General features: G+C 40.4%; 1 protein-coding gene across 1 annotated transcript; it reads right to left on the bottom strand.

Annotated features, from left to right (window-relative positions):
• Positions 1-67: 67 nt before the first annotated feature.
• LOC135216281 (dnaJ homolog subfamily C member 24-like) lies at positions 68-23,003 on the bottom strand. Its single transcript, XM_064251450.1, has 3 exons — positions 22,847-23,003; positions 18,505-18,714; positions 68-6,796 (listed from the first exon to the last, which is right to left on the bottom strand). Exons 2-3 carry the CDS (start codon positions 18,712-18,714, stop codon positions 6,581-6,583), a joined length of 426 nt encoding a protein of 141 aa, XP_064107520.1. The 5' UTR covers positions 22,847-23,003; the 3' UTR covers positions 68-6,580.
• Between the last annotated feature and the right edge of the window lie 1,049 nt (positions 23,004-24,052).

Genomic DNA, 24,052 nt, shown 5'->3' with positions numbered 1-24,052 from the left:
TACGTGTGTAGCTTCAAGAAAAATCGTAAGTTTGCCGAGGTTGTACATCCACAAAAAAAAGTAAACCTTATAAAGTTTTTAAAAGCTTTTTATTTTCTTTGAACACAGGTGGCTATGGCTATTACAAGCACAAGTATCACCTGCTTTCACTAATAATAAACTCAATTACACATTCTACTAGTCACTAACTGAGAACCACAATTCTTAATTGAAAGTGCAAGTAAACAATGAAAATTTACTAAAATGGGAACTTTGATTTTAAAAGTAAAGAGAGAAAGTTGGCATGAACCTCTCATTATGCAAAATGTAATAAAAACTGATTTTCAAAAGATACAAATACTTATATGCCACTTACATGCACAACTTGAAAAGGTAAATGCATATAAACAGCAACATCAACAAAAAGTTTCAAAGCTGTATGTAGCACCAACACAATATAATGTTAGATTTCAGATATTGTAAGTAGCTTTCTCCCAAAGCAAATAGGCAAAAATCTGAACTAGTTTCCACAAAGACCAGCTTTGTTTTTTTCTTCACTTTCAAGAGGCAAGACAAAAGGAAAATTGTAACTATAAAAAGTTATACATTTCATAGTAAATATTATGTATTACAGGCCATAAAAACTTAGGAAAAAAAAAGGAGTATTTTGAAGTTACTTATGTTATCAGTTTTCAGAATAAGTACAGAAAAGACCTGTACTAAAACAATGGGAAAAACAGGGAAGTAGGTATTTCCATATCCCAAAAGCTGCCAAATAAGTAGAAAATATTACTAGTCAATCAATTTAGAAATTGAAAATTTGATGCTTTTACGGCCACTGCATCCATATAAAAAACAAGATTGGGAGTACTAAGTGGTACTCGACATACTGTCCTTCCAAGAAACCATACAAGATCCCTTATGACGTAAAAGATTTCTCAAGAGGAAAAAGTCCCTACATGGCAATTAAGTTCCTAACATAATAAAATACAAGCCTTAAAATATGCTTGGTCGAAATTTGAACAAGCCTAAAAAGTAAAAAGTTCCAGTTAAAACTATAAAGCCTAAAACAGCAGTGCAAGCACTACTGTTAGCTTGTAGTGCAACACTTAAATTTGCTCAAATATATCCTCTCTAGGAAATAGCAATTTAGCAGAATAGCAGAACACCTCCACCTAGCCTTAAAAAAACCATTTCACCAATACATCTGAAGTGCAATTCTGATAAGATTATAAATAAATGGAAAAAAAAACCAACTCGTGTGCAACTTGGCAAAGTCTGAAGAAATGCACTAACTTCCCTTAAAACCAGCAAGAGATACAAGGGGTTTCACGCATCAAACTGCCTCTTCGCTCATACTACAGATTCACCTCCTGACCTCGACCTGGCTTTGAATAACGTCAATAATAATCACAGTCTACAACACTAAAAATCAAACTATTTTATGGTTTGGCATTGTAGAGGTATTCAGTCTGTGTTGATCCTATCTTGTTATAAAAAATTTTAGTCTCAGAATGATTGGAGAAAATCTTTAAAAATCTCCAAAGGAATAGTGTACAAATAAATCTACATATAGAGAATTCCAGCTCCAAAAAACCTCCATTTAGTTTGTGATGATTTACAACACTTGATGGACAAATCCCAAAAGGAACTGACCAATGACCAACCTTCAAAACAACAAGGTAAAAAAAAAAAAAATAAATAAAATATACTAACCAAAGGCTGTCTTGATTAATGATTATTCTCTTCTTTGAACAAGCTCCCAACACTGCTGAGGTCCATGGGTACTGGAATGACTACTTCTGGTACGAGGATGCGAGAAGAGAAAACTGTACTGACAGTTTTGTAGAGAGCACACTAAAAACGTGAGAACATGTACATAACTAATAATTAAGGACAGCAGAAGAGCGCACAATAACCACAAAAATGTGACAACTTCCTATTAAAAAGATAAATGCCGTCTGCATTAGGAAAGTGTTCATCAGGGTAGTTGCATGAACTGCCACTATCAAAATCTAAAATCCAATCTGCTGCCAAACTAAAGTCATAACTTTCAATTGCCTGGAGGCAGCACAAACTTTCCTGGCTACCCTTAATATCAAAGGTAAAGGTCTTAGCCTTCGGGAAAACAGTGTAGTAACCCTTACAAAACAGTACAGTATGAAAACTGCAACAGACAATGAGAAAATTATTCTCTGACCTTGGATGCTTTAGAGATATGGCACATAATACAGTATATTGAAGATAAAGATTGCATATCAATGATAGTATAACAAGTACAGCCAGTTTATGTTGCATATTTATTCTACTTTAAAGAGTAAGTGCTTTACTTGTATAATAGGCATATTTGCAGAATACTTCAGGTACAGCAAATTTGCATATTACTTCAAGACATAAATTAAAAGCTAAAACTAATATGGACATGAAACAATACCAATCAGTTGTCTTTCGCTGATTAAATGGCAATTATTTCATTAAGAAATTAAGCAATTAACAAGACTTTACACAAAAACAATTTTTTTCGTACAGTCGATGATTCAAATAACAGGACTCTTGATTTGCCAGGAATTAATGAGAAACAGCAAATAAATATGAGCACTGGAACTATAAATGCATTTAACGAAATGTTATCTACAAAACTTCTTGAAACCTTAAACCATATACAGCAGTATCATTTGAAACAAACTAAATATGAGATTTCATCTGGCAAACAAGCTGCCATGAAAACCCTTAGGTGATTCTCATATTTTTCTCTACAAAATTCATCTAATACACAACACCGAAATTTATAAGAATTTGTTACAGGAGATCACACTGGTTTTTCACCAGTGAAGTGTTACAGTATTAACAATAATTATAAAAAAGTACATACTGTATTACAAGTTACTTTTAAAAATAAAAACATCTTATTTCAAATTGTTTGATAATGAATGACTCGCAAAACTTAAACACTGCAGGTTCAAATAACCTTGGTATCTCTAAATTTTACAATCTAAAATCATATATGTACCTCAAAAATCCAAGCTGTTCAACTTCACTGACAAGGTGGCCACTTGGGCTACGCACATAACAAGAACTAATATCTACTAAAAATAGATGCACACCTCCTCTCCAAAAGACTACACAAATGCTGCACTTGAAGCCAGTCATTCCAACATTAAGAGGGAATCTTTTAGGGGTGACCCAAGCTTTAAATAATGGAAAATATCAAATGTTTTCTTTTGCACAGAATGGACCCAAAAATTCTCTACAAAAATAAAGTAAAAGCACTTACAACACTAAAACTACCAACTAAAATTAAAATTGCAGAACTTAATCATGGAGATTCTGAGAAAAATTCTTTCTGGAATTTCTTACTAGTCAATCTTTGCAAGTATAAACTTGACGATTGCATCAAATGTTTTCCTTTCAGTATTGCACTGCCTCGTCCTACATGACGGACTGAATTGTGTACGGTAACCATTAAATAAATGTTAACCGCAATCAGGAACACTTTCCTGGGAAGTTTTGTAACTTGATTTAACAAGACTTCCCAGCTATAACTACGTAATCCTAATGAGGCATCACACAAAATATCCAGCAACAGAAACACTCCCTCCTTTTGATATTCTTAGCCACAGAGTCAGGCAAAGCTTGTGCTTTCAATTGGTCTCACTCTGCCTGGTCTAGCATTTCCATATGTCTGAAAATTCCGTCAGTGAATAATGACTTTAGTGCTAATAAATCACATCCTGATGAAACACTGCAACATTAAATTTACTGTTACACGAAAAACAATCTGCGTATTTTCCGAAATGTATAAATTTTCATAATAAAATTTATTAACTGGATACTTACAGTCTGTTAAAAGATAGCTTACATCTCCTCTCCTATTGGCATGGAGATGTATGGTATCTTTAACAGAGGGCAAGATTTATCCTAAATAAAAAAAAATATTTCAATGCGTAGACATCCAACATATATAAACACATATTTATTGCTCTATATATATTTTGTCTTTGATGCTGAATATCATTTAATTATGCTTGCTATATCATAATGTAGCATTCAATAATGTTAATGTTAATAACCTTAATTTGAAGATTATGTACAGAAACTTTTCCTTTTAAATACTTGATATTTCAGAAAATTCATTACATAAAAATCCAACTAGAAATATGGGGTACCCATTAGGAGTACAAATGTCAAATATGTAAACAAATAAATGGTTACCCCATAATTCAATATTACACAAAAGCATTATTGTTTGCCAATGTGAAAATTAAGTCTAAGCCCAAAATTGTCATATGGTTTTAATTGGCAATTTACAAAACACACTTCTCTGGTCTACTTATGACACATTCATCCAATTACAACGTTTCCTGCCTTACTTTTGCCATTTCTGCAAGAGACTGCTTACTCGCCAGGTTCAAACAATGTCGAAAAGAATGTAACAATAAAGCCTCCATAAATAGAACAGTCATTGATAATAAACTAAATTTAAAAATGGATGCTTAGTCATTCATTCACCTTTTTGGCAAAGGAGAAGTGCACCTTTTTCTTAATCAAGAATATCTTCACATAAGTCACACACTCATTAAATGTGTTAAGCTAAAAGCTAAAATATCAAAAAGCAATATAGTTATTTCACTACCTGACAGTGATAATGACATGCAAGAATTATATACACTATGAACTGCAATGTGATAATTTATGATTTAATGCATGAATAACATGGGAAGATTTCATCATTTGTTTAGGATAAAGCTTCATATGAGCCTGTGTTATATGTCATTATATTTCAAAGAAAGAATCTGAAATTATTCCTCAGCAAAGCATGTGGGGTAAATCTGGTCAAGCTTTTACAATTTTGAAGTCTATATACCATGGAGAGCATCTTTCAAGGTAAAGCAATATCTTTACATGACATTCTTAGGAGGAAAATCATAACATTATACTTGATGTATTATTCAATAAAGACTGAAGGATAAGGATAACTATGATGAAACCTCATTAGATCAATGGTCAATATTTGCTAAGCACATCTCGTGGTACAAAATGCCTTACATTGCAATAATGCGTATTTCTATACAAAATCTTCTAATATTCAGTCACAGATCTGAGCTGTCGTTTATTCCAAGTTGTTATAAAACTAGTGTAGTCGGTTTTATGTAGTATATCCAAAACACATGCCATTATAAAATACATAATATGAAAAATTTAAAAACCCTAAAATAAAATCATGAGGACTTGGGAATTCTGGACCATTTTGGCTCTGTACTGTTAAATTTAAGAGCTCTAAACATCCAGTGTTTGCCAAAGCAGGTCCTTATCCTTCCCATCATATTTAAATATATCATCTAAACAGTACCTACCTGAACTTTCAAGTGCTTTGTTCAAAACAGCCTCAAACTCATCCTGGCTAATTATAGCACGTGTACCATAACCATTCTGACTTGATGCGTCATCCGAGACTGAATTGTTCGATGTGCTACTATGTATCTTGTCAGCAATACTAGAGTCTGTAAATCCAGAGGTCTCTTCAATACCTGTGTGGCATTTCTTCCCACTGAGCATTAAAATACTGTAGGATAATTCCTGTGGTACTATTGGATTATTTGAGTGTTCACTGGGCAACCTTAAGCTTTCCACTGTTAGGCCATCAGAGTTAGACACATCCTCATTCACTTCAGTCGATGAATTTTCCTTTGCCGAGTGCCGATAAACAGCAGATCTCTGATACCCTTCAAGATGTTTTTCACCAAGATCTTCTGCAAATACTTCTACATTCTCACTTTTTGACAAAGTTTCTGTTGTTGTAAGACTATCTCTAAAGAGTCCTTCATTTTTGGCTAAATTCTCACACACAGGATGAGCTTTTCTTATGAATGAAGTTAACGTGTGCTGATGTCTCTTTTCCCATGGCATCAGAATTAACCTTGAGTTCTTTCTGGGAAGTGATTGCCTGGATACAGCCTTAGTCTGCGAGGTCACCCGCGTTGATGTTCCACAATCCATTTGAGAAATTACAAATTTTGTGAGCTTCAAACCGCAGGTTATGAAACAATATTCTATCTCACTGGCACACAATGCAAACAGTCAGCTACACATTCACAGAGCTGCTAATGTGAACTCAACTACTTGCACAATGAACAAAAATATCACAGTATAATGACATCATTTGCATACTAGTTCTACATGTTATCCACATCATGCATATTGGGTAAATGCTACAAAATAATTAAGCTAAATGCTTTCATTCAAAAAGGTGTGTAAATTAGCCTACATATGCCGTAAACTTTTAAACCTTGCATTTCCTTTAATTATGGCAACCAAGCATAAATCACCTTTTAGAAACCGGACATAAACAAATTTATAAGTTCAGAGTGAATATATTAAACAAAAGTCAATAACCAAGCAGATACAAAGTAATTGCAATCCCAAAACGATAAATCTTTCAGCGATGCAATGTTTCATGACTATTCAGCATCATAATGTCCATCCTAAGCCTGCTTTCTTTAGCAGATCTTTGATTTTCCCAAAGTGTAGTAAGCAAGAAAGTTGTGTGAGAGAGAAACAGCAGTTTCAGAAGAAGCAAAAAACAACTTAAGGAACTCCTTTATCAGGTGTTCTCGTCACAGTTGAGTAGTACAAGGATACTAAGTGTACAGTTGTTGCACGCTACAACTACTTCCTTTTCTGTTGAATTTCTAGCATCCTGAGCAGCAAGAATATACTGGCCACCACACCTACATGTGTGCATGTAGACCCCTTCTTCACGATCTCTCTCTAAATCTTCCAAAAACAACTCTTCGCTCATAGGGAATTCTTGATAAAGCTGCAAAAGACAAAATTACCTTAGCATGCTGTACAGAAATGCTTATATAAATCATTGCAAGAAGATATAGAAGATAAAGTGTTTGAAATGCGTCAAAACCTGTAAATACAGTTTTACAGAAGAAAAATTAAGTTTTATACAATTTTTTTATACAAACTCATCAATCAAAATTAGCTTTAATTTGCGATCAAATTTTCCAGTCCAATAACTACTCTTGGATTCTCTAAAGAGGTGGGACCTGCACTAATTCTGACAAAACTCCCTACAGCTTCACGTATCTTCCAGTCGAGAAGCTACTGTGATTATTTCAACCATCAAGATTATTTAGGAATGATCGATGCCTTGCTAATTTTAACTTCAGTGACCTGTTAAGAGTCCCAGTGGATCCCTAAACTGGGGCTCCTCAGTTCTGTGCCAACTCACTAACTGACCATACAAGAATCTAGCACAAGTCCTTTTTCTTAGAGGTGGCGAGTTTGTTTTGAATCATCTTGGGCTGTTCTACATGTCACTCATTTCCATGCCATTCAAGAGGTTCCCACTATAGTTACTGGTCCTCTGTTGGTCTCCTGTTGTTTCTGCAGTGGTGGCTGAACTCATTCTGATACCTAGAAAGGCTCCTTTTTTTCCTTTCATGTACTACCTTTCATGGGTCAGGGGGAGCATCTCTTTTATCATGTGAGGTTCAATATACTCTAGTGCTCTCCTCCTCTTCTACTTTTTTGTATACAGATTGGCATAGTAAAATAATCATGGAGTTCATTCTTTCTTTAAATTTTCAGCTGAAAACCCTTATGGAAAGAGTCAACTGACTTTAAACCCAAGCGGGTTCCAAAGAAAAATCAACCTGCATGAGGGATAGGTTATAAGAATAGGTGATAAATAAATATGAGGGAACAGGAAATAAAACCGATACACATGAAATTCAGGAGACGTCAGCTGAGAGCAAGAATGAATTTGCTCCTCGCTTAAATATCTGGAGGTCAGAAGATTCCACAACTCCACTAAGCATATTGTTCCACATTTTAGTTGTAAAAAAAAAAAAAAAATAGTAACCCTGATGCTAGAAAACTACATACATACTGTTTGCAATAGGAGCTTCCCTGGTATTGCAAGCAAAAACAGCTTGGTCAGGTAAAAAAGAATACAGAGGATGTTCGTAGTGGTTCATTTTTTGCAACTAACATAATGAACTCACTTTACATCTATGCCACAAGTCAACTTTAAGAATTGGCAAAATATACTTGACTGATGAAAGCCAGCACCAGAAGACCCCACTGGAGAACAGCAAGAGAGGTGTCCAAAAAGTCTAGTCAAGAAATTGCTTTGGGAGAAACTCATACGGTACGATTGATGAATAAAAAAAAAGGTGCCACAGGACTGCCTGTATTGCCTCTCCTAGACAACTGTAGCCCCTAATCAGAAGAATGATCTCAAATATGTACATTTCTTCTTAGATTTCTTGTCAGCATGAGTTACAGGAACATTGCTAAATTCAACAAATTAGTAGTTTTGAGAATATTCTACATTTGGGGGTCTGAGCAAGAGAGCACCAAAACATGGACTTGCTGGTCACTCTGTAAAAAGAGATCTTCTTTGCCGTTTACTGAATGCAACAATGTGACCATCATATGATACCACATTCTTTAACCCTTTAACACTGACTGGACGTATTTTACGTCGACATTTTTTGTCTCTCGGGTGCCGACTGGACGTATTTTACGTCGACATACAAAAGTTTTTACCAGCCGAAAACTTTTGAATCACGCACCTTGGGGGATGCTGGGAGTTCACGGATCAAGGTGTTGTTTTATTTACAATCGTTACGCAGGCGCGCAAGCGCGAATTTCTTTCTTGCCGCACTAAAAAGTATCGGTGACACATCTCAGAAATTATTTCGTCACTTTGACATAATTTTTGTACCATTTTAAATTAGCCATTACATGGAGTATTATATATGAAAATGTGCGCATTTTTAGGTAAAATACAGCAAAAAAGATAATCATGATTGTAGCTTTTATCAGTTTTGAGATATTTTCATATAAATAAAGATAAGTGCCAAAATTTCAACCTTTGGTCAACTTTGACTCTACTGAAATGGTCGAAAAACGCAATTGTAAGCTAACACTCTTATATTTTAATAATATTCAATCATTTACCTTCATTTTGCAACAAATTGGAAGTCTCTACCACAATATTTTGATTTATGGTGAATTTATGAAAAAAAGTTTTCCTTACGTCCGCGCGGTAACTCTTCCGAAAAAATCATACGTGCGATTGTGGTAATGATTGCACCATTTTAAATTAGCCGTTACATAAAGTTTTATATATGGAAATGTGCACAATTTCATGCACAATACAACTAAAAACAACCCATGGTTGTAGCTTTTATCAGTTTTGAAATATTTTTATATAAAAAATGATAAGCGACACATTTTCAACCTTCGGTCAACTTTGACTCTACCGAAATGGTCGAAAAACGCAATTGTAAGCCAAAACTCTTATATTCTAGTAATATTCAATCATTTACCTTAATTTTGCAACAAATTGGAAGTCTCTAGCACAATATTTCGATTTATGGTGAATTTATGAAAAAAATAAAATTTTCCTTACGTCCGCGAGGTAACTCTTCCGAAAAAATCATACGTGCGATTGTGGTAATGTTTGCACCATTTTAAATTAGCCGTTACATAATGTTTTATATATGAAAATGTGCGCAATTTCATGTAGAATACAACAATAAATAATTGAAGGTACTAGCTTTTCTCATTTTTGAAATATTTGCATATAAATCACGATAAATAGAAAAAAAAACCATGTTCGGTCAACTTTGACTCTACTGAAATGGTCGAAAAACGCAATTGTAAGCTAAAACTCTTACAGTCTAGTAATATTCAGTCATTTATATTCATCTTGAAACAAATTTTAAGTCTCTAGCACAATATTTAGAATTATGGTGAATTTAAAAAAAAAAAAACTTTCCTTCCCTCCGCGCGCAGATTCTCCCCAGCAAATCTCCGAAATGCGTACGTCGCATTCTCGGAATATTTGCTCCATTTCATATTAGGCATTTCATAGAGTTTTATATATGAAAATGTGCGCAATTTTATGTAGAATAAAACGAAAAATATTTGAATGTTGTAGCTTTTCTAATTTTTGAAATAATTGCATATAAATAAAATACATAAAAAAAATTCGACATTCGGTCAACTTCAACTCGTCAGATATGGTCGAAAACTGCAATTATAAGCTAAAACTCTTACAGTATAGTAATATTCAATCATTTGTCTTCATTTTGAAACAAATTGGAAGTCTCTAGGACAATATTTAGATTTATGGTGAATTTTTGAAAAAAATATTTGTTTACGTCAGCGTGTTACGAATTCATGCATCATTTTGTGATAATATTTTCTCTGTGTTGCTTTTATCGTTTTACAATGTGTTATATACCAAAATGATTGCAATTTAGTGTACATTACAATGAAAAAAAATTAACATGTTACCTTTAACCGTTTTGCGCATAGCACGATTTGAATACAATTATATATGAAATGACAATTTGTCGAAAATTGCATTTTTCCTAACTATACAAACCGAGGTCCTTTACAATGACGTAGCTAGCGGCAGCTGGAACGGTCGTAAGCTTCGAACAAGGGAGAACGGTAGTTAACTGCTTGTCCGACAGTCGCGCGCCGCGCGACTGGGAGGTAAACAAATCACTTTTGCTTTTGGCCCATGCAAAATACGCAGAGTGAGGGGTGGCATGAGGAGGGACTATATGTAAAGGACCTCAGGTTTGTATAGTTAGGAAAAATGCAATTTTCGACAAATTGTCATTTGTTCCGATACGTAATACAAACCATCGGTCCTTTAACAATAGGAAGACTCACTTCTTGGTGGGAGGAATCTGAGTCTTTTGATGAACAGACTGGTGTTCGTCCATCCCTGGAATGCCTCCCTGGTCGTAAGAGCGAGGGAGGGATACCAAGCCTCTGTCCGATTGATCGGAGTGCACCGCAGGATCAATGGTCAGACCTCTGGGCCGAGTACTAAGAGAGAGGCAAGCGTATCTCTTCGTACCAGCAAGCAAGAACTTGTTCCTGTTTGCAAGAGGCAACATAAAGTATGGGTTGTCTCAAGCTGGCATCCACTTCCTCCCCTTGTTGGAGGAATGGTGGATATACGCTCCTATCCCTAGTGAAAGGGATAGGATGGGGCTCTGTTGAGTAGCTCACCTGCATCTTGTCCTTATCCAGCAGGGTGACGACCGTGTCCCTCTAACCACAGGTAGAGGGGAAGAAAAAAGATGGGAAGAGGAGCCAGTCACACTCTCATTCACTCATCCATTCTTATGGTCACACCAGGACTCGATGCTGTTCAGCCTGCGAGGGTCTGGTTCGCTACACAACGTGTTGAGCAGCCACACGGGTCCCCAAGGAAAAAGTTCCAAGGACCTGTGGGCAATATCCCGAAGGTAGAAGGAAGGGCATGTGGTCTGGTTGACCAGACCCCTGCCTTCAGTACTGCGCCACGGAGAAGTTCTTGCGGACAAGGCAGCATCTCCTTCGCATCGAAGGCGGTGAAGTCCATTAGGGAGGGGATTGTGAACGACTCGAACCAATCGTCAGGGACCGAAGGGTTCTGAGTCTTCGCTACGAAGTTCGGTACGAAATCGAGCGTCACGGATCCCCATCCCCTGGATGCTTGACTTCGCAGGAGAAGTCATGCAGTTCCTCAGAGGAAAAGAAGGAAATAGTCGCATGACCTATCCTTCTTCTCTACTTCGGTGATGTCCAGTACCCATACTGGTCTGTCCGTTTGCCACGAAGTCTGTCGCATCCTCCTATCCCCATGCAGCGAAGTTCTCGGTAGTGGATAGGACACCGACACTCCATGGTGTCAATGGTATGGGTACTGTGACAGCTATTAAAACGAAGTAATGATTGCTCTGTAACAACCGAACTAAGTCAACAGCGTAGTTCGTAACTGATCGGCCGGTCTGACAGCTGCCGACTGACTGCGTTCGGTAGGAGGCAAGTTGTCAAGCATCCGGAGTAAGTCACGTGACCTTCGCCTTTAAAGGGTTATGCGAGAGACCAAACAAATAATGTATTTGTTTGTCACCAATGCCGGACAGCGAGGTGATGATTCTCTTAAGGCATGTGCCCAACAGGCGAAAGTCAATTGCCTTCTAGAGACCGAGGTCCCTGAAGGTAAAACATCTCATGGTTGTTGAATCTCAGCTAAGGAGAAACAACACTATGTACTGTTGAAGACGAAGGTAGATATTGAATGCAACCTACGTCTTCACAGATGAATCGAGAGAAGGATTCTCAAGATCATAACCTGTGCTTACAAATGACTGAAAACGCTAACCGCTATTTCATTGCTGTCCGGTGAGAAGTCGTAGTTGCAATGAAAGCGTGGGGCGTTCTTCAGTAATGAAAACACAGGGGAAAGCCGCCTGAAGAACTGCTTCTCATGGGCTGAACATTTGGGAGTAGAGCTGTCAGGTCGGAGAGTAGGCGATGTCTTCTAACAAATCTCGTAATTCGGTTGAACAATGAACAATTGTACACCTACGAATAAGAGATATTTTGAAGACAAACTCAGATGTCTGCAAAATCATTCGCATTATCGCAGTGCGATGCAGCGGGAGACTTGTACAGACTTCTGTTACCGTGCGGTAAACAGAAAGATGAAAGAGTCCAAGAGATATCTCTGTTGAAAATTCTCGCAATGTCGAAGGCGATGGAATCTAGCGTCACAGCAGTAGATGGGTCCTTTATTATTGCGAGAATCCCCGTTAATCAGAGACCTAAGTCCATGATTGTTGGGCAGAGATACGGTTCGGTAGTCAATCAAAGCAGGGCAGAGAAAGACATACATGACCGTGCATATCGGAGGCCCAGCTGATACTGAGCTGCTATCAGGCAGTTCAATACGCAGTAGTTGAGCCTGAGCTCTCGCTGACTCGTCATCCTGAGTTGCCAGGTAATCCATTATTCCACGAAGGAATGCGTTCGGCTAGAACTACCGAGCATAAAAGATATGCTCGAGCAATTATTTTAGGCGAAACGAATTTCGGTAAATATAACAGTTGAAATGGTGTTGTTGTCGTGACAAAACCATAAGATATATAAATTGAAACTGAAAACTCCTGGGAGGTTGCAGGCAACCCCGAGTTGCAGTTCAATTAGAATACTTCTCTTATAATTCGCAATCCGTAGTTTAACTAGGATATGCGCCTACCCCTCGGACAATTCAACTGCTTAGTAGAATCATGTCGCGAGGTTAATATACGTAGTATATTTGTAGGATTCTGAACAACGATCTCCATCCTAAATTCTTTCCTTCAAGAAAACAAAATAAGGATTGGAGATCGACCACCTTCGATCTCTATCAAAGAGAGTGAAGGAGAAGTCTTCCTCGAAGGAAAGCTTCAATGGTGAACAGAATACTAAGACGATAGTTCAAGCCAAACTGGATATTCCCGTCCGATCTTCTCTAGTCCAGGTTGGTCGCCTACTGTGAGATAGTTTCTTCAGCAGCAGTCTTCTTCCCCAATGCTAGAAATTCCAGGTAATTCGAGCATAGGCGAGGTTCCCGATTATCGTGTATATCGGGGATTCTCGTCTCGCTCACTTTGGACCGTGGTCTCGCGTAAGTGTTTGGAGATCGTAAAACTCGAACACTGAATGCGTTAGAAATTCCGTAGAATTCTAAGCAGTCTGCGAAACCCCCACCGAATTCGTCAAACGATATCGGCTGGTGTCCTCTCGATTCCCGTAGAAATCGAGAATGGGGCAGGATTCCTCCTCAACGGACCGGGGCTTACGTCAGGTAGGACCCCGAAGGTCCCCCCGGTAGCTCAGTCCTGAACGTGGGATCCTACAGAGAAATCTCTGTAGGATCCCTCCCCTTTCCCTCGTAACCGTAAGGAGAGAGGGAATGGGGGAGGAATTGGATACTCGCTCGCCTTCCCAGTGGAACTAGCAGTTGGAGAAGAGTAGGAACAGCCATCGCCTTGCGGCGATGGCCTCTCAGAGTCTGGGAAAACGTATCGTCAGGAGAAAAACGTTTTCCCGCGGAGGGTTACGAACTCTCACTGTAGGTAAGGGTCTGCCGCCACTGAACGTCGTCTGGGTGGGGCTGATCGACACCTGACAGGAGAGAGCCGATACCGTCCTCCGACTCATTCCAGTCCTCGTCGAGGTCGAAACCTCTCAGGAGGACGAAGAGTATTCAAATACGGTGTCCGAAGACACGTAGAAACGCCGCTGTCGCAGTAGAGGAGGTGGAAGTAGCTTGATCGACTGGCCAGAACTGAGAGAGCCTTCTTGTCCGGAGACGAGAGAGACTGGTTCGAGACAGAATCGGCAAGCTCCGATCTCGGCAGACCCACCGTCGGTTTGGGTTCCCTCTCGGGCCCCAAAACGACTCGAGCAGAGACGTGGGCTCTGCTGGTGGGTAGCGGCAATCCTTCCGCAAGGTCATTATGCTGACGAATCAGCTTAACGACTTCTGCAAATTCCTCTGTATCTCGGGAGTAACCGTGTCTTGCGGAGTAGGACCGTCCAGTCCCTCCAACAAGAACAGATCCCGAGATACTCCTCCTTCAGAAGGAGGAACAGCGGCAGACCCCACCCCCTGACGGTCGCCTCCAGCTACTTGCGCGTATGTCCTGGTCGGTCCTGGAACCGTGCCTGGTCCATATGGCGTCATAGCTGGGTCACGAGCGGCGCACCTCTCGTGATCGCTCCTCGGTACCTCGCTCCTCCCGGATAGCCCGAGGAGGTTGAAGGTACGGGAGAGGCAGACCTGACGCTCCCCCCTCGCTCGCTGGCAGGACCAGCGTGCGTGGAGGGCTGCTGCTGATCGTCAACCCGCGGTGACGGTCGAGCAGCAGCCTAGCCTTGCCGCTCCTGAATCCGCGCCTGGGGCGATTGGCTCGGCTGAGAACGTCGAGACCGATCTCTAGCGTCAGGCGAGCTGCCGCTGGTCACCGTCTCCGCCCGGTCCCATCGGGAGCGGCGGACTGGGTGACCTGCTAGGCTCTCCTGTCGCGTCGAGACCGGCCAGCGTCCTCTCGCGCGTCGAGCCGCTGGTACCGGCGGCCGCGGGGTGACTCCTTCCTCGCCTCAACCCGTGGCTGGTCAGCGACCATCACGTCAGCCCGAGCAGCCAGTTGATCGCTGCGAGAGTCGTGTGCACGACTCTCGCCAGTCTTCTGCTCCGCGCCGCTGTCTTGACGGCGAGCGAGCTCGGGCGTCAAAACCTTTGGCTGGACGGTCTTCTTTGGAAGAGCGTCCACTCGGTGCTCTCGCGAACGAGAAGCGGCCGAAGACGGAACCTGGTTTAGCGGCAGAACCGCTAGCACCAGGTGAGGACGCACCCAGCCGAGGCTGGTGGCACCCCTCCTTGGTCCCCGTCGACTTCTTCTTTGCAGAAGAAGCGACGGGCCCCCGTTCCCGAAGGAACAGGAGGACCAGCAGAAGAGCTCCCCAGCTCGCCTGGGCGAGCCGGGCCCTTAGAAGATCCCGAAGGAGTCTTCTTAGGGGGGGAGGAGGCAACCTTCTTCTTCTTCGGCTATTTGGCCTTAGAAGTCGAAGGGGAAGGAGGGGCAGCAGACGACGAAGACGATGACGACACCTTCTTCCTCTTCCTCTTCTTCTTCGCCAGGCTCCGCAGGACAGACGTCAGGTCTTCCATCCAGGAGGGAGCCGGGGCAGTTGCCGAAGCAACAGGGCCCGACTGCACCTGTCCGGAAAGACCTGAGACTGTGACAGCACCACAACAGCAGGAACAACAGGAACAGGTCCAGGAACAGCAGGAACATCTGAAAGTGAATGAGCAGCCGGGACAGCAACAGGTACGGCAGGCACGGCAGGTACCACAGGAGAGCCAGGCGTCCTGTCGGCAGCTACCGTCATCCTCGGCACTGGCGGCAGGGTTCCAGGGGGGTTACTCTTTGGGCAGCGGAAGTCCGGGGTCGGCAATACAAAGAACCCAGGTGGCGGTGGCACCGTCCTCTTTGGCACGGCAGGAATTGGTTTCTGGATTGCAGCCGTGGGTGTTACCGACATGACATGTGGTATGTACACCAGTGCGGTGGCATCTCATATGCTGGTGTCGAGATTGTGGTTGTTGTAGTGGTTACCGTACCATGAGTGACCACTGCCGACCCCGCCAACAGCTGAATCAACCCCTGTATGCTCGGCACTCCCTGCAGTCCCAGCGACTCCCACACCTGTCCCAGGTCGTCCTTCGCTGATGGCACACCTGCGGAAGCAACAGTCGGGTTTAGTTAGAGGGGCTTCCTCGCGCCTGGGGGGAGAAGAAACCCCACCCAGAGCGGACGGAAGACCCCGAGTACAACTGGACGTCCGGGTAGCGGGAGCCCTCCTCCACACTCGACGGATCGAGAGAGGAGAAGGACTCCGCTACCCCCCCCCCCCCCCCGCAGGGGAAGGCGCGAAACGTGGGGGCTGGCCGGGGAGGGGGCAGGAAAGAGGACGAAGTGTCCGTTACCAAGGAGTCACTGGACTTTCCGATGACTTCTTGGCGGCCTAAGTCTCCTCCTGCCCTCGTATAGCACCCACTGCGCCTCGGATCAATGCATACACGTTACACAGGGCTCGTTGCGGGAGCACTCTCGCCCCGACAACGAGTACAAACCTCTTGAGGATCTACATCTACATCCAAGGTCGTCTCCCACGGATGTAGCACCTGCGGTAACATAGATAGATTAGTAAGAGGGGTTCCCTCACCGCACGGGGAAAGACATGCCCCACCCCGAACGCAAGGAAGACCCCAAATACAAAATACAATGAAGAAGCTGAGGCGGGGGGCAGGAAGGAAGACGAAGAATCGGATACCAAGGAGTCGCGGGAGAGCTTTCCGACGACTTCCTGGCAGACCTTCGCTTCCCCCACCCCCGCACAGCAGTGAAAAGTAATATGGAAAATGAAAAACAGAATACTGCCCTTTCGATTCACTTCATAGAACTTAAAAGGAGTAAAAGATCAATTCCCGGGTAAGAACGGAAACTTGTCCAATAATATGAATGCTATCATAAATATATATGAAAATGAAACAGAATCTGCACTTGCGATTTCATTTTCACATAAAAAAATCGTAAGGATCAATTCCCGCCCGGGTAAGAACGAAAACTGATCCAAATTAAATTCCATGCAAATAATAAATGAAAATGAAAAGAATATTGCAATTGCGAATCCACTTTCATTGCATTCTATTATACAAAATTAAAAGGCTCGTGCCGAGCGCAATCACACTCTCGGTAACGAACGCACAGGCAAAAATATAATGAAAAGAGTACTTACATTTTTCAATTACACACTTTCGCGCCAAATACATGACTCGGCGCGAGCGCTCCCCAGCCCAACTCGGTCGGCACCGAGACATAATTCAAGGGTTCAATTCATGAAAGAGAGGAAATCGCCGTCATCTACGGCGATAACTCCATGTTGGTTCATAATTAAGTAATGAAAATGAAAACAGTGTACTTACAGTTTCATTTTCAAGTCAAACAAACCATTAGTAGAAAACACAATATAAACAAAGCATACGACGATGAAGGCGGGCAGAGAGCGATGACGAACACGTCCTTCACACACCCGCGGCCGAAAGCAAAAGTGATTTGTTTACCTCCCAGTCGCGCGGCGCGCGACTGTCGGACAAGCAGTTAACTACCGTTGTCTCCCCTTGTTCGAAGCTTACGACCGTTCCAGCTGCCGCTAGCTACTTCTATTGTTAAAGGACCGATGGTTTGTATTACGTATCGGAACAAATTTTGTTTTCGCGCTATCATATATCGCATTATTTATATATGATAGTGATAATTTTTTTCATTTGGGGGGCTGATGGTTGCATACTAAACTTCAGGCATGACAAAAAAAGGAGCCAAAAATGAACTCTTAATCTTGAAAACAAAGCGCGCTGTGATTTTTTGAAAAAATATTTTTTCCATTTTTTTTCCGCTTCCGCGCTCACTCCGAGACCCCCTCGGCACACGGAACATTATTTTTAATATACCCCTTCGGCGTTTAAGGGTTAAGTGAAGCTAAAGTATTTACTAAATCATAATGCCTGAATAATGCCTAAACTTTGTACTATTACACAATCCAGTCTTATAATGGTAATTCTAGGGAATAACTCTGCACGGACTGCAAGGAACGCTCCCGCGAATACGACAGCCACTAGGGATTGGGGCGTCAAATGTATTTCGCCATGTTTAGCACTGGCCCCTGGGGGTTAATTACAGTTGACCCCAAAAAACTAATGGCAAATTCTTAATAAGCAAGCCAAATAATATAGGAAACTTTAATTTCCAAAGAAATACCCAACGCAGAGTTATTACCTAGATCACGCTTATAAAAAAAAGAACTGATGTGTTATGATTTTTAATTTTCTCCTGATTGCAATCTAAAAACACAAATTATATTACGTAACTCATGACTAAAATATATTCATGCTAATGAATTTATATGTTTTCTAAATATTAATCAAAAGATGTACTTTTACACAAAGCCATTAAGATATTAAAAACAAATATATACTCTACAATTAAAGACTTTTGTTAGCAAATGGCAAACTGTCAGTAAACGACAGCGATACCAAAACAAAAAAATGACATTTTAATGAAAACTTACATAAATATAGTGTATTAAATAACAGGAATAACCCACCTTCTCTCGTTTTAATTGATCATCATACTCGCGCCTTTTCTCAGCATCCCCTAATACCTGGAAGGCTTCTTTAACTTTGACAAATTTTTCATTAGCTCCTTCTACTGCCGACTTATCTGGGTGATAAATCTTTGCTAGCTCTTGATACTGCTTCCGTATTTCAGTCTCACTGGCATCCTGGCTTACACCCAAAACGTCATATAAAGTCATCTGAAAAAATTTGGAAATTAATCATGGCTCTAATTTCCATAGCTTTGGTACAAACCGCTGCTATACCCTGGTTGTTTTTAAAGTCTAGGTGCTTGCTTCAGTCAAATTTCACCTGTGTATGAAACACGAAGTGGTGTCAGCACATAGGACTTCCTTGTACAACAAAATCTGATTAGTTGACATCACCAAGGTGGAGCAAGATTAAAAAAAACCTTAATCAAACTGAAGAAGTTTTAACATCTAGTACTATGACCACACATTCATTTCATACCACCTAGAAATTTGAAGGGAATCAAGTAATTTACCAGTAATAGACTTTTACAAGTTAAAATGCCTTGAAAATAATGAGATTTTACAATATTAACTAACTGGAAATGGCAGCTGAAATTAAACTTTTGAAAACATTCATATTTAGTGCTGCTACATCAGCAAACAAACTAAAAACAGGATTTGTGACACTTACAGAATACAGTAAACTAATGTGGCTCTGCAGTGTATCTTTTAACGGAGTAGTTCTGAGAATCAAGACTAACTAGTAACCTGTATCTGACAGTGCTTAGACTCACAACATCATCTGTTAGAACCAGAAGAATTTGAATACAGGCAGTCCCCGGTCATTGGCGAGGGTTCCATTACTGAGGAGGTGCCGACAAGCGAAAACCATCATTAACTGAAACTCGGCGATTTATGGCGCCATAATGGCACCTCATGTTAGGTATGTTATGGCGCTGATAACCGGAATTTGGCCTGTTATGGTGCCATAAATCACCAATTTTATGGTGCCAGATGAGCGCCATAAAACCGGATTGCCGATAACAGAGTTCGCTGATGACCGGGGACTACTTGTACAGTGACTTCTAATAAGGTGCTAAATTGTATTTATGTTTTTCTCAGCTTAGCAATTAAGTTAAGGAAGGAACATGTGGATATGTTACTTTTCATTTGGTAACAGGCTAGTCCACATAGTTGCAAACACACCATTCTACTATTGATATTATCATGTTTAAGGGGTCCACAGCCTGACGAAGCATGGTGCTCTAGGTTAAGTTAATGTTAGATTAGGGTGTATACCTGCTTAAATATGCCTGTGGGGATGATTTGATATTAAATGAGATGGAAGCCAAGTTAACGTATACATATGTTTGAACAGGTCAGAGTATGATAGTATAATGATTGGTATAAGCATGTGTCTATAAGTGTTCTGGCTAACAGATCAGCAGAACAAGGGTAATTTTGGGAAGTAATTGAATATAGTAAATTGGTAATTCTAAGGATATTGTTCATTTTGACTGAACAATATAGAAAAGAGTATATACAGTGGTCCTCCCGTTTTCGTGGGGGATGTGTGCCAGACACCCCACCCCCCCGAATTGTTGAAACCCCTAAAAAAACGTTGAAAACGGACTATTTTGGTAGGTAAAACTTAAGAAAAACCCACAAAAAATTTCAATACCTGGTTTTTTAATAGTTTTATCACGAAGTGCATTTTATGATGAAATAAATTTTTAAAAACCAGGAATTTCTGTATATTTCTTGTAGAAAAATACAACGAATAGAAGAATTTCCCGTGAATAATGGGTAGATATGGTCCATGGAGAAATCCACAAATCCGTAAGTCCACGAATCCGGAGAACGTGAGGCAGTACAGGTGAGATAACTGTTGAAACTCACTGCAATAATATGATAAATCTAACTCACTGCAATAATATGATAAATCTACCATCTTTTGTTGAGATCTGAAGTCATTTACGTCATAAGCACCCTTCAAGATTTGGTAACTTTCAGTTTATGTGCAAAATGGGCGCCAGGTTTAGCACCAGCCCCTTGGGGATGTACATATAAAATAATGATGGTAAATACAGGTAGACCTCAGTTATCAGCAGGGTACCGTTCCCGAGGGGGTGCCGATAAGCAAAACTCGCCATTAACTGAAACTCAGCGAATTACGGTGCCATAATGGGGCTTATGGCACCAATAACTGGTTATCGGCGCCATAAGCACCATTATGGCATGTCTGTTAGGTATGTTATGGCGCCAAAAGGCACCTTATGGAGCCGATAACCGAAACGCAGCCTGTTATGGCGCCATAAATTGCCAATTTTATTGCTTGTCTAAACTTACATTATCTAGCCTGTAAGACATTTAGGCCGTTTGCGGTTTGGATGTTACAGCCAGTTACACGACTTACAGCTGAAAAACCCAGGACCATTTTGTTTATGTATTTATTCTCCCCCTGTGGTGCTGGCACCAAACGTGGCACCGTCCTGCAGAACTTCTATTTCATAAAAACATAAAAGAAAAGACAGTGAATTTCTCACATTACAGCAAATTTATTAAGTTATCCGTAATGAATAACATGCACCTTTTTCTATGTTGCGTCAGCCAAATTAAACTATATAGGGTGAAATACCAAATGGCCAGCCTCTACCTTAGTGCAACCACCTTCCTGAAAAAGTACTTAAAACACGTCCTGTAACTTAGGACAAAGCAACACCTCGAGACCCCTAATTTCGTCTCTATATAAGATTTTTCTCCTGAGTCACAAATTACGGCCATAATTTCCGATTTTGGGAAAGGTGGTCGCCAGGTAGCCATTCAGTATTTTACCGTATCTTCATGCATAGAGGGTCTCCCTTACCGTAGGATAGAGTTCAATGGTAAATTACAGGTTAATTATAGCCGGGCAAAAAAATACTTTAAATTTTTGTTCATGAGGTAAAACTGTATAGAAGAACGTCAACTGCCATAGTTTAGCTCGCCACAGACTAGTTATATAGAGCTACCCTTAAAACTACCAAAAATGTTATATATTAGCACATTTCGCCCCACTTTCTTCTCCCAATGACATTTAGCCTAACAATTTATAAAATTAGCCTAGCACCTGGTATTTCTATATAAGCATTCCGCATCGTTCGTCCCCGCGAATACGAAAGCCACCAGGAATTGGGGCATAAATATATTTCGCCGTGTTTAGTACGAGCCCCTAGGGGTTAATTACAGACGTCCGAATAAAGATTACTTAAAATTCTCGTTCAGGAGGTAAAACTGCATAGAAAAACCACAACTGCTATAGTCTAGGCTGCCGCGGAATAGTCATATAGATATAACTAGCGCCTTTCCCTAGCATAGATGACTTACAATAGCCTAGGCAGGTTTTTTCTAACGTCAAACACTAATCTTTTTCAAGTTTTGTCCTGCACGGAAACGTCGAAGCTTTCTCGGCCTTCGATAAATCATAGCCTAACTTTCTAGCCTACCTATTGATTTATCTTTCAATGTCAAACATTAATCTTTTTCAAGTTTTGTCCTGCACGGAAAAGTCGAACCTTTCTCAGCGTTCAATATAATTCGTAGCCAAACTTTCTAGCCAACCTAGCTATTGATTTATCTTTAAACGTCGAACGTTAATCTTTTTCAATTTTTTGTCCAGCACGGGAATGTTGATGATAATTCGTAGCCTAACTATAATTATAGTCTTAACCTAGAAAAAGCCTGATGTAGCCTACAGCAAGACTTCGTCTAAACTAACAGGTTTAATTTTATGATTCCACGATACCTAAAATCTACGATAATGAGATTCTATCGTAACTAAATACATAGGCTATGTTACATAGGTACATATAGGAGAATGTGATAGATTTATAGGCTATTTAAAATTGATAGGTATAGAAAATCGACCCTTAAAGTAACGCCTCAGCCAAAATGCGATTCCACGATACCTAGACATCTACGATAACGATGAGATTCTATCGTAACTAAATGTGTTATACGTAGAATGTGATAAACTTATATTTAAAATTGCTAGTATATAAAATCGACCCTTAAACCAACGCCTCGATCAAAATGCGATTCCACGATACCTAAAATCTACGATAACGATGAATATCGTAGATAATATATATAAAAGAATATTCCTCAAATTCGCGTTTAAATCCGCGATACAAAAATAGCCCACCGCCCCCCAAAAAAACAACGCCTATATATTACCCTAACCTCTCTATACCGGGCCCCCGAAAGAGCCCATTAGGGTTAAATGAGACCTTATTTAATTCCCCCCTGGCTCGTTCCCGCGCCATTCCCATCACACCATTCCAGAATAAAGTACAGAGCACTCCGGGAGTGCAATTCTCACCCTAGAGTTCGAGAATATCCGAAGACGAGTGAAGAAATAAGAGTGTGTTTGCTTTGTAATAGGGTGCCTTCAGTTTACGTCTCGGCCATGTCTACAGTGTTGCCACAACTCCTTATTGATTGCTTCCATGTCCTTCTTACGCTCCGCGACGGACAATGGCGTATTTTAACGTAACCCTGATGGAAATCTGTAGAAAATATTATTCTCAAAATGCATTTTTAATTAAGAATTTCATTGCAGCACTTCTAAAACTAGTCAGAATTTTATTATCGCTTGCTTGCCTCTAGCTTTCGCACCCTTACGCTTGCGATAAATCATGGAGTGTTCATGGCGTATTTTAACGTTATTCTAATGGAAATCTATAGAATATATTACTCTCACATGTATTTTCAATTAAGAATTTCTTTGCAGTACGTATAAAACTCCTCAGATTTTTATTATTGCTCGCTTGCTTCCGTACCCCTTACGCTGGCAATACATCATGGCGTAATTTACCGTTATTCTCAAGGAAATCTACTTAATAATTTACAATATCATGTATTTTCTGAGAAGAAATGTCATTTTAACGATTTCAAACGGGCCAGCTTTAGATTATCATTTGCCAGACTTCGCTATCACTCTGTACACTTCTGTCTGGTAATAATGACAACTTGCGTTTTCTTTATTTCTCAAGGATAACTTTTCTAACAATTTTTTTCTAATTATTATTATCATTATCGTTCATAATGAGGTGACACTGACGCGAAAGAAACTATCAATTCACGAAGCAATCTTTGGCAGTATAGTTTTTTTTAGAACAATAAACAGTGAAAATAGAATAATAGATATTATAATATACAAGACACAGATGAAACAAAATAAAAGTACACATCACTTACAAATCACAAAAGGCAGACTGACGGAAACGCGGGAAATCTTAAAAGTGGGCGTCTAGGCAGCGAGTGCTTTCGGGATTAAATCATTGAGTGCCCTTTCAGGGTACGAATGAAAATAAGGTCGTCATTTTCAGAATAAGTTTTCGCTGCTCACCGTCGATAATTTCCACTTATCTAACAAACTGATGCAGTTATGGGGCTAAAGGACGCTGCAAACACCTTTTTAGTAATGCCTACGGTGTACTACGTGAGGTGAAATGATGTTCACTAGCCCTCTCATAGCCCCAACGAGGACCAAATTTGGATGGAGCCTACTGCTATTAACTCGCAT

Source organism: Macrobrachium nipponense, chromosome 6, assembly GCF_015104395.2.
Source record: "Macrobrachium nipponense isolate FS-2020 chromosome 6, ASM1510439v2, whole genome shotgun sequence".
Lineage (NCBI taxonomy): Eukaryota > Metazoa > Arthropoda > Malacostraca > Decapoda > Palaemonidae > Macrobrachium > Macrobrachium nipponense.
The sequence above is the reverse complement of the archived record's forward strand: the minus strand, read 5'-3'. Positions and strand labels throughout refer to the sequence as shown.

Bases quoted from the DNA above. Each gene is read 5' to 3' on its own strand.
- LOC135216281 (XM_064251450.1), bottom strand. From the start codon at position 18,714: ATGACTTTATATGACGTTTTGGGTGTAAGCCAGGATGCCAGTGAGACT. The intron at 6,797-18,504 runs GTGGGTTATTCC...TGTCTTTTGCAG, and splicing joins ATCAATTAAAACGAGAGAAG to CTTTATCAAGAATTCCCTAT.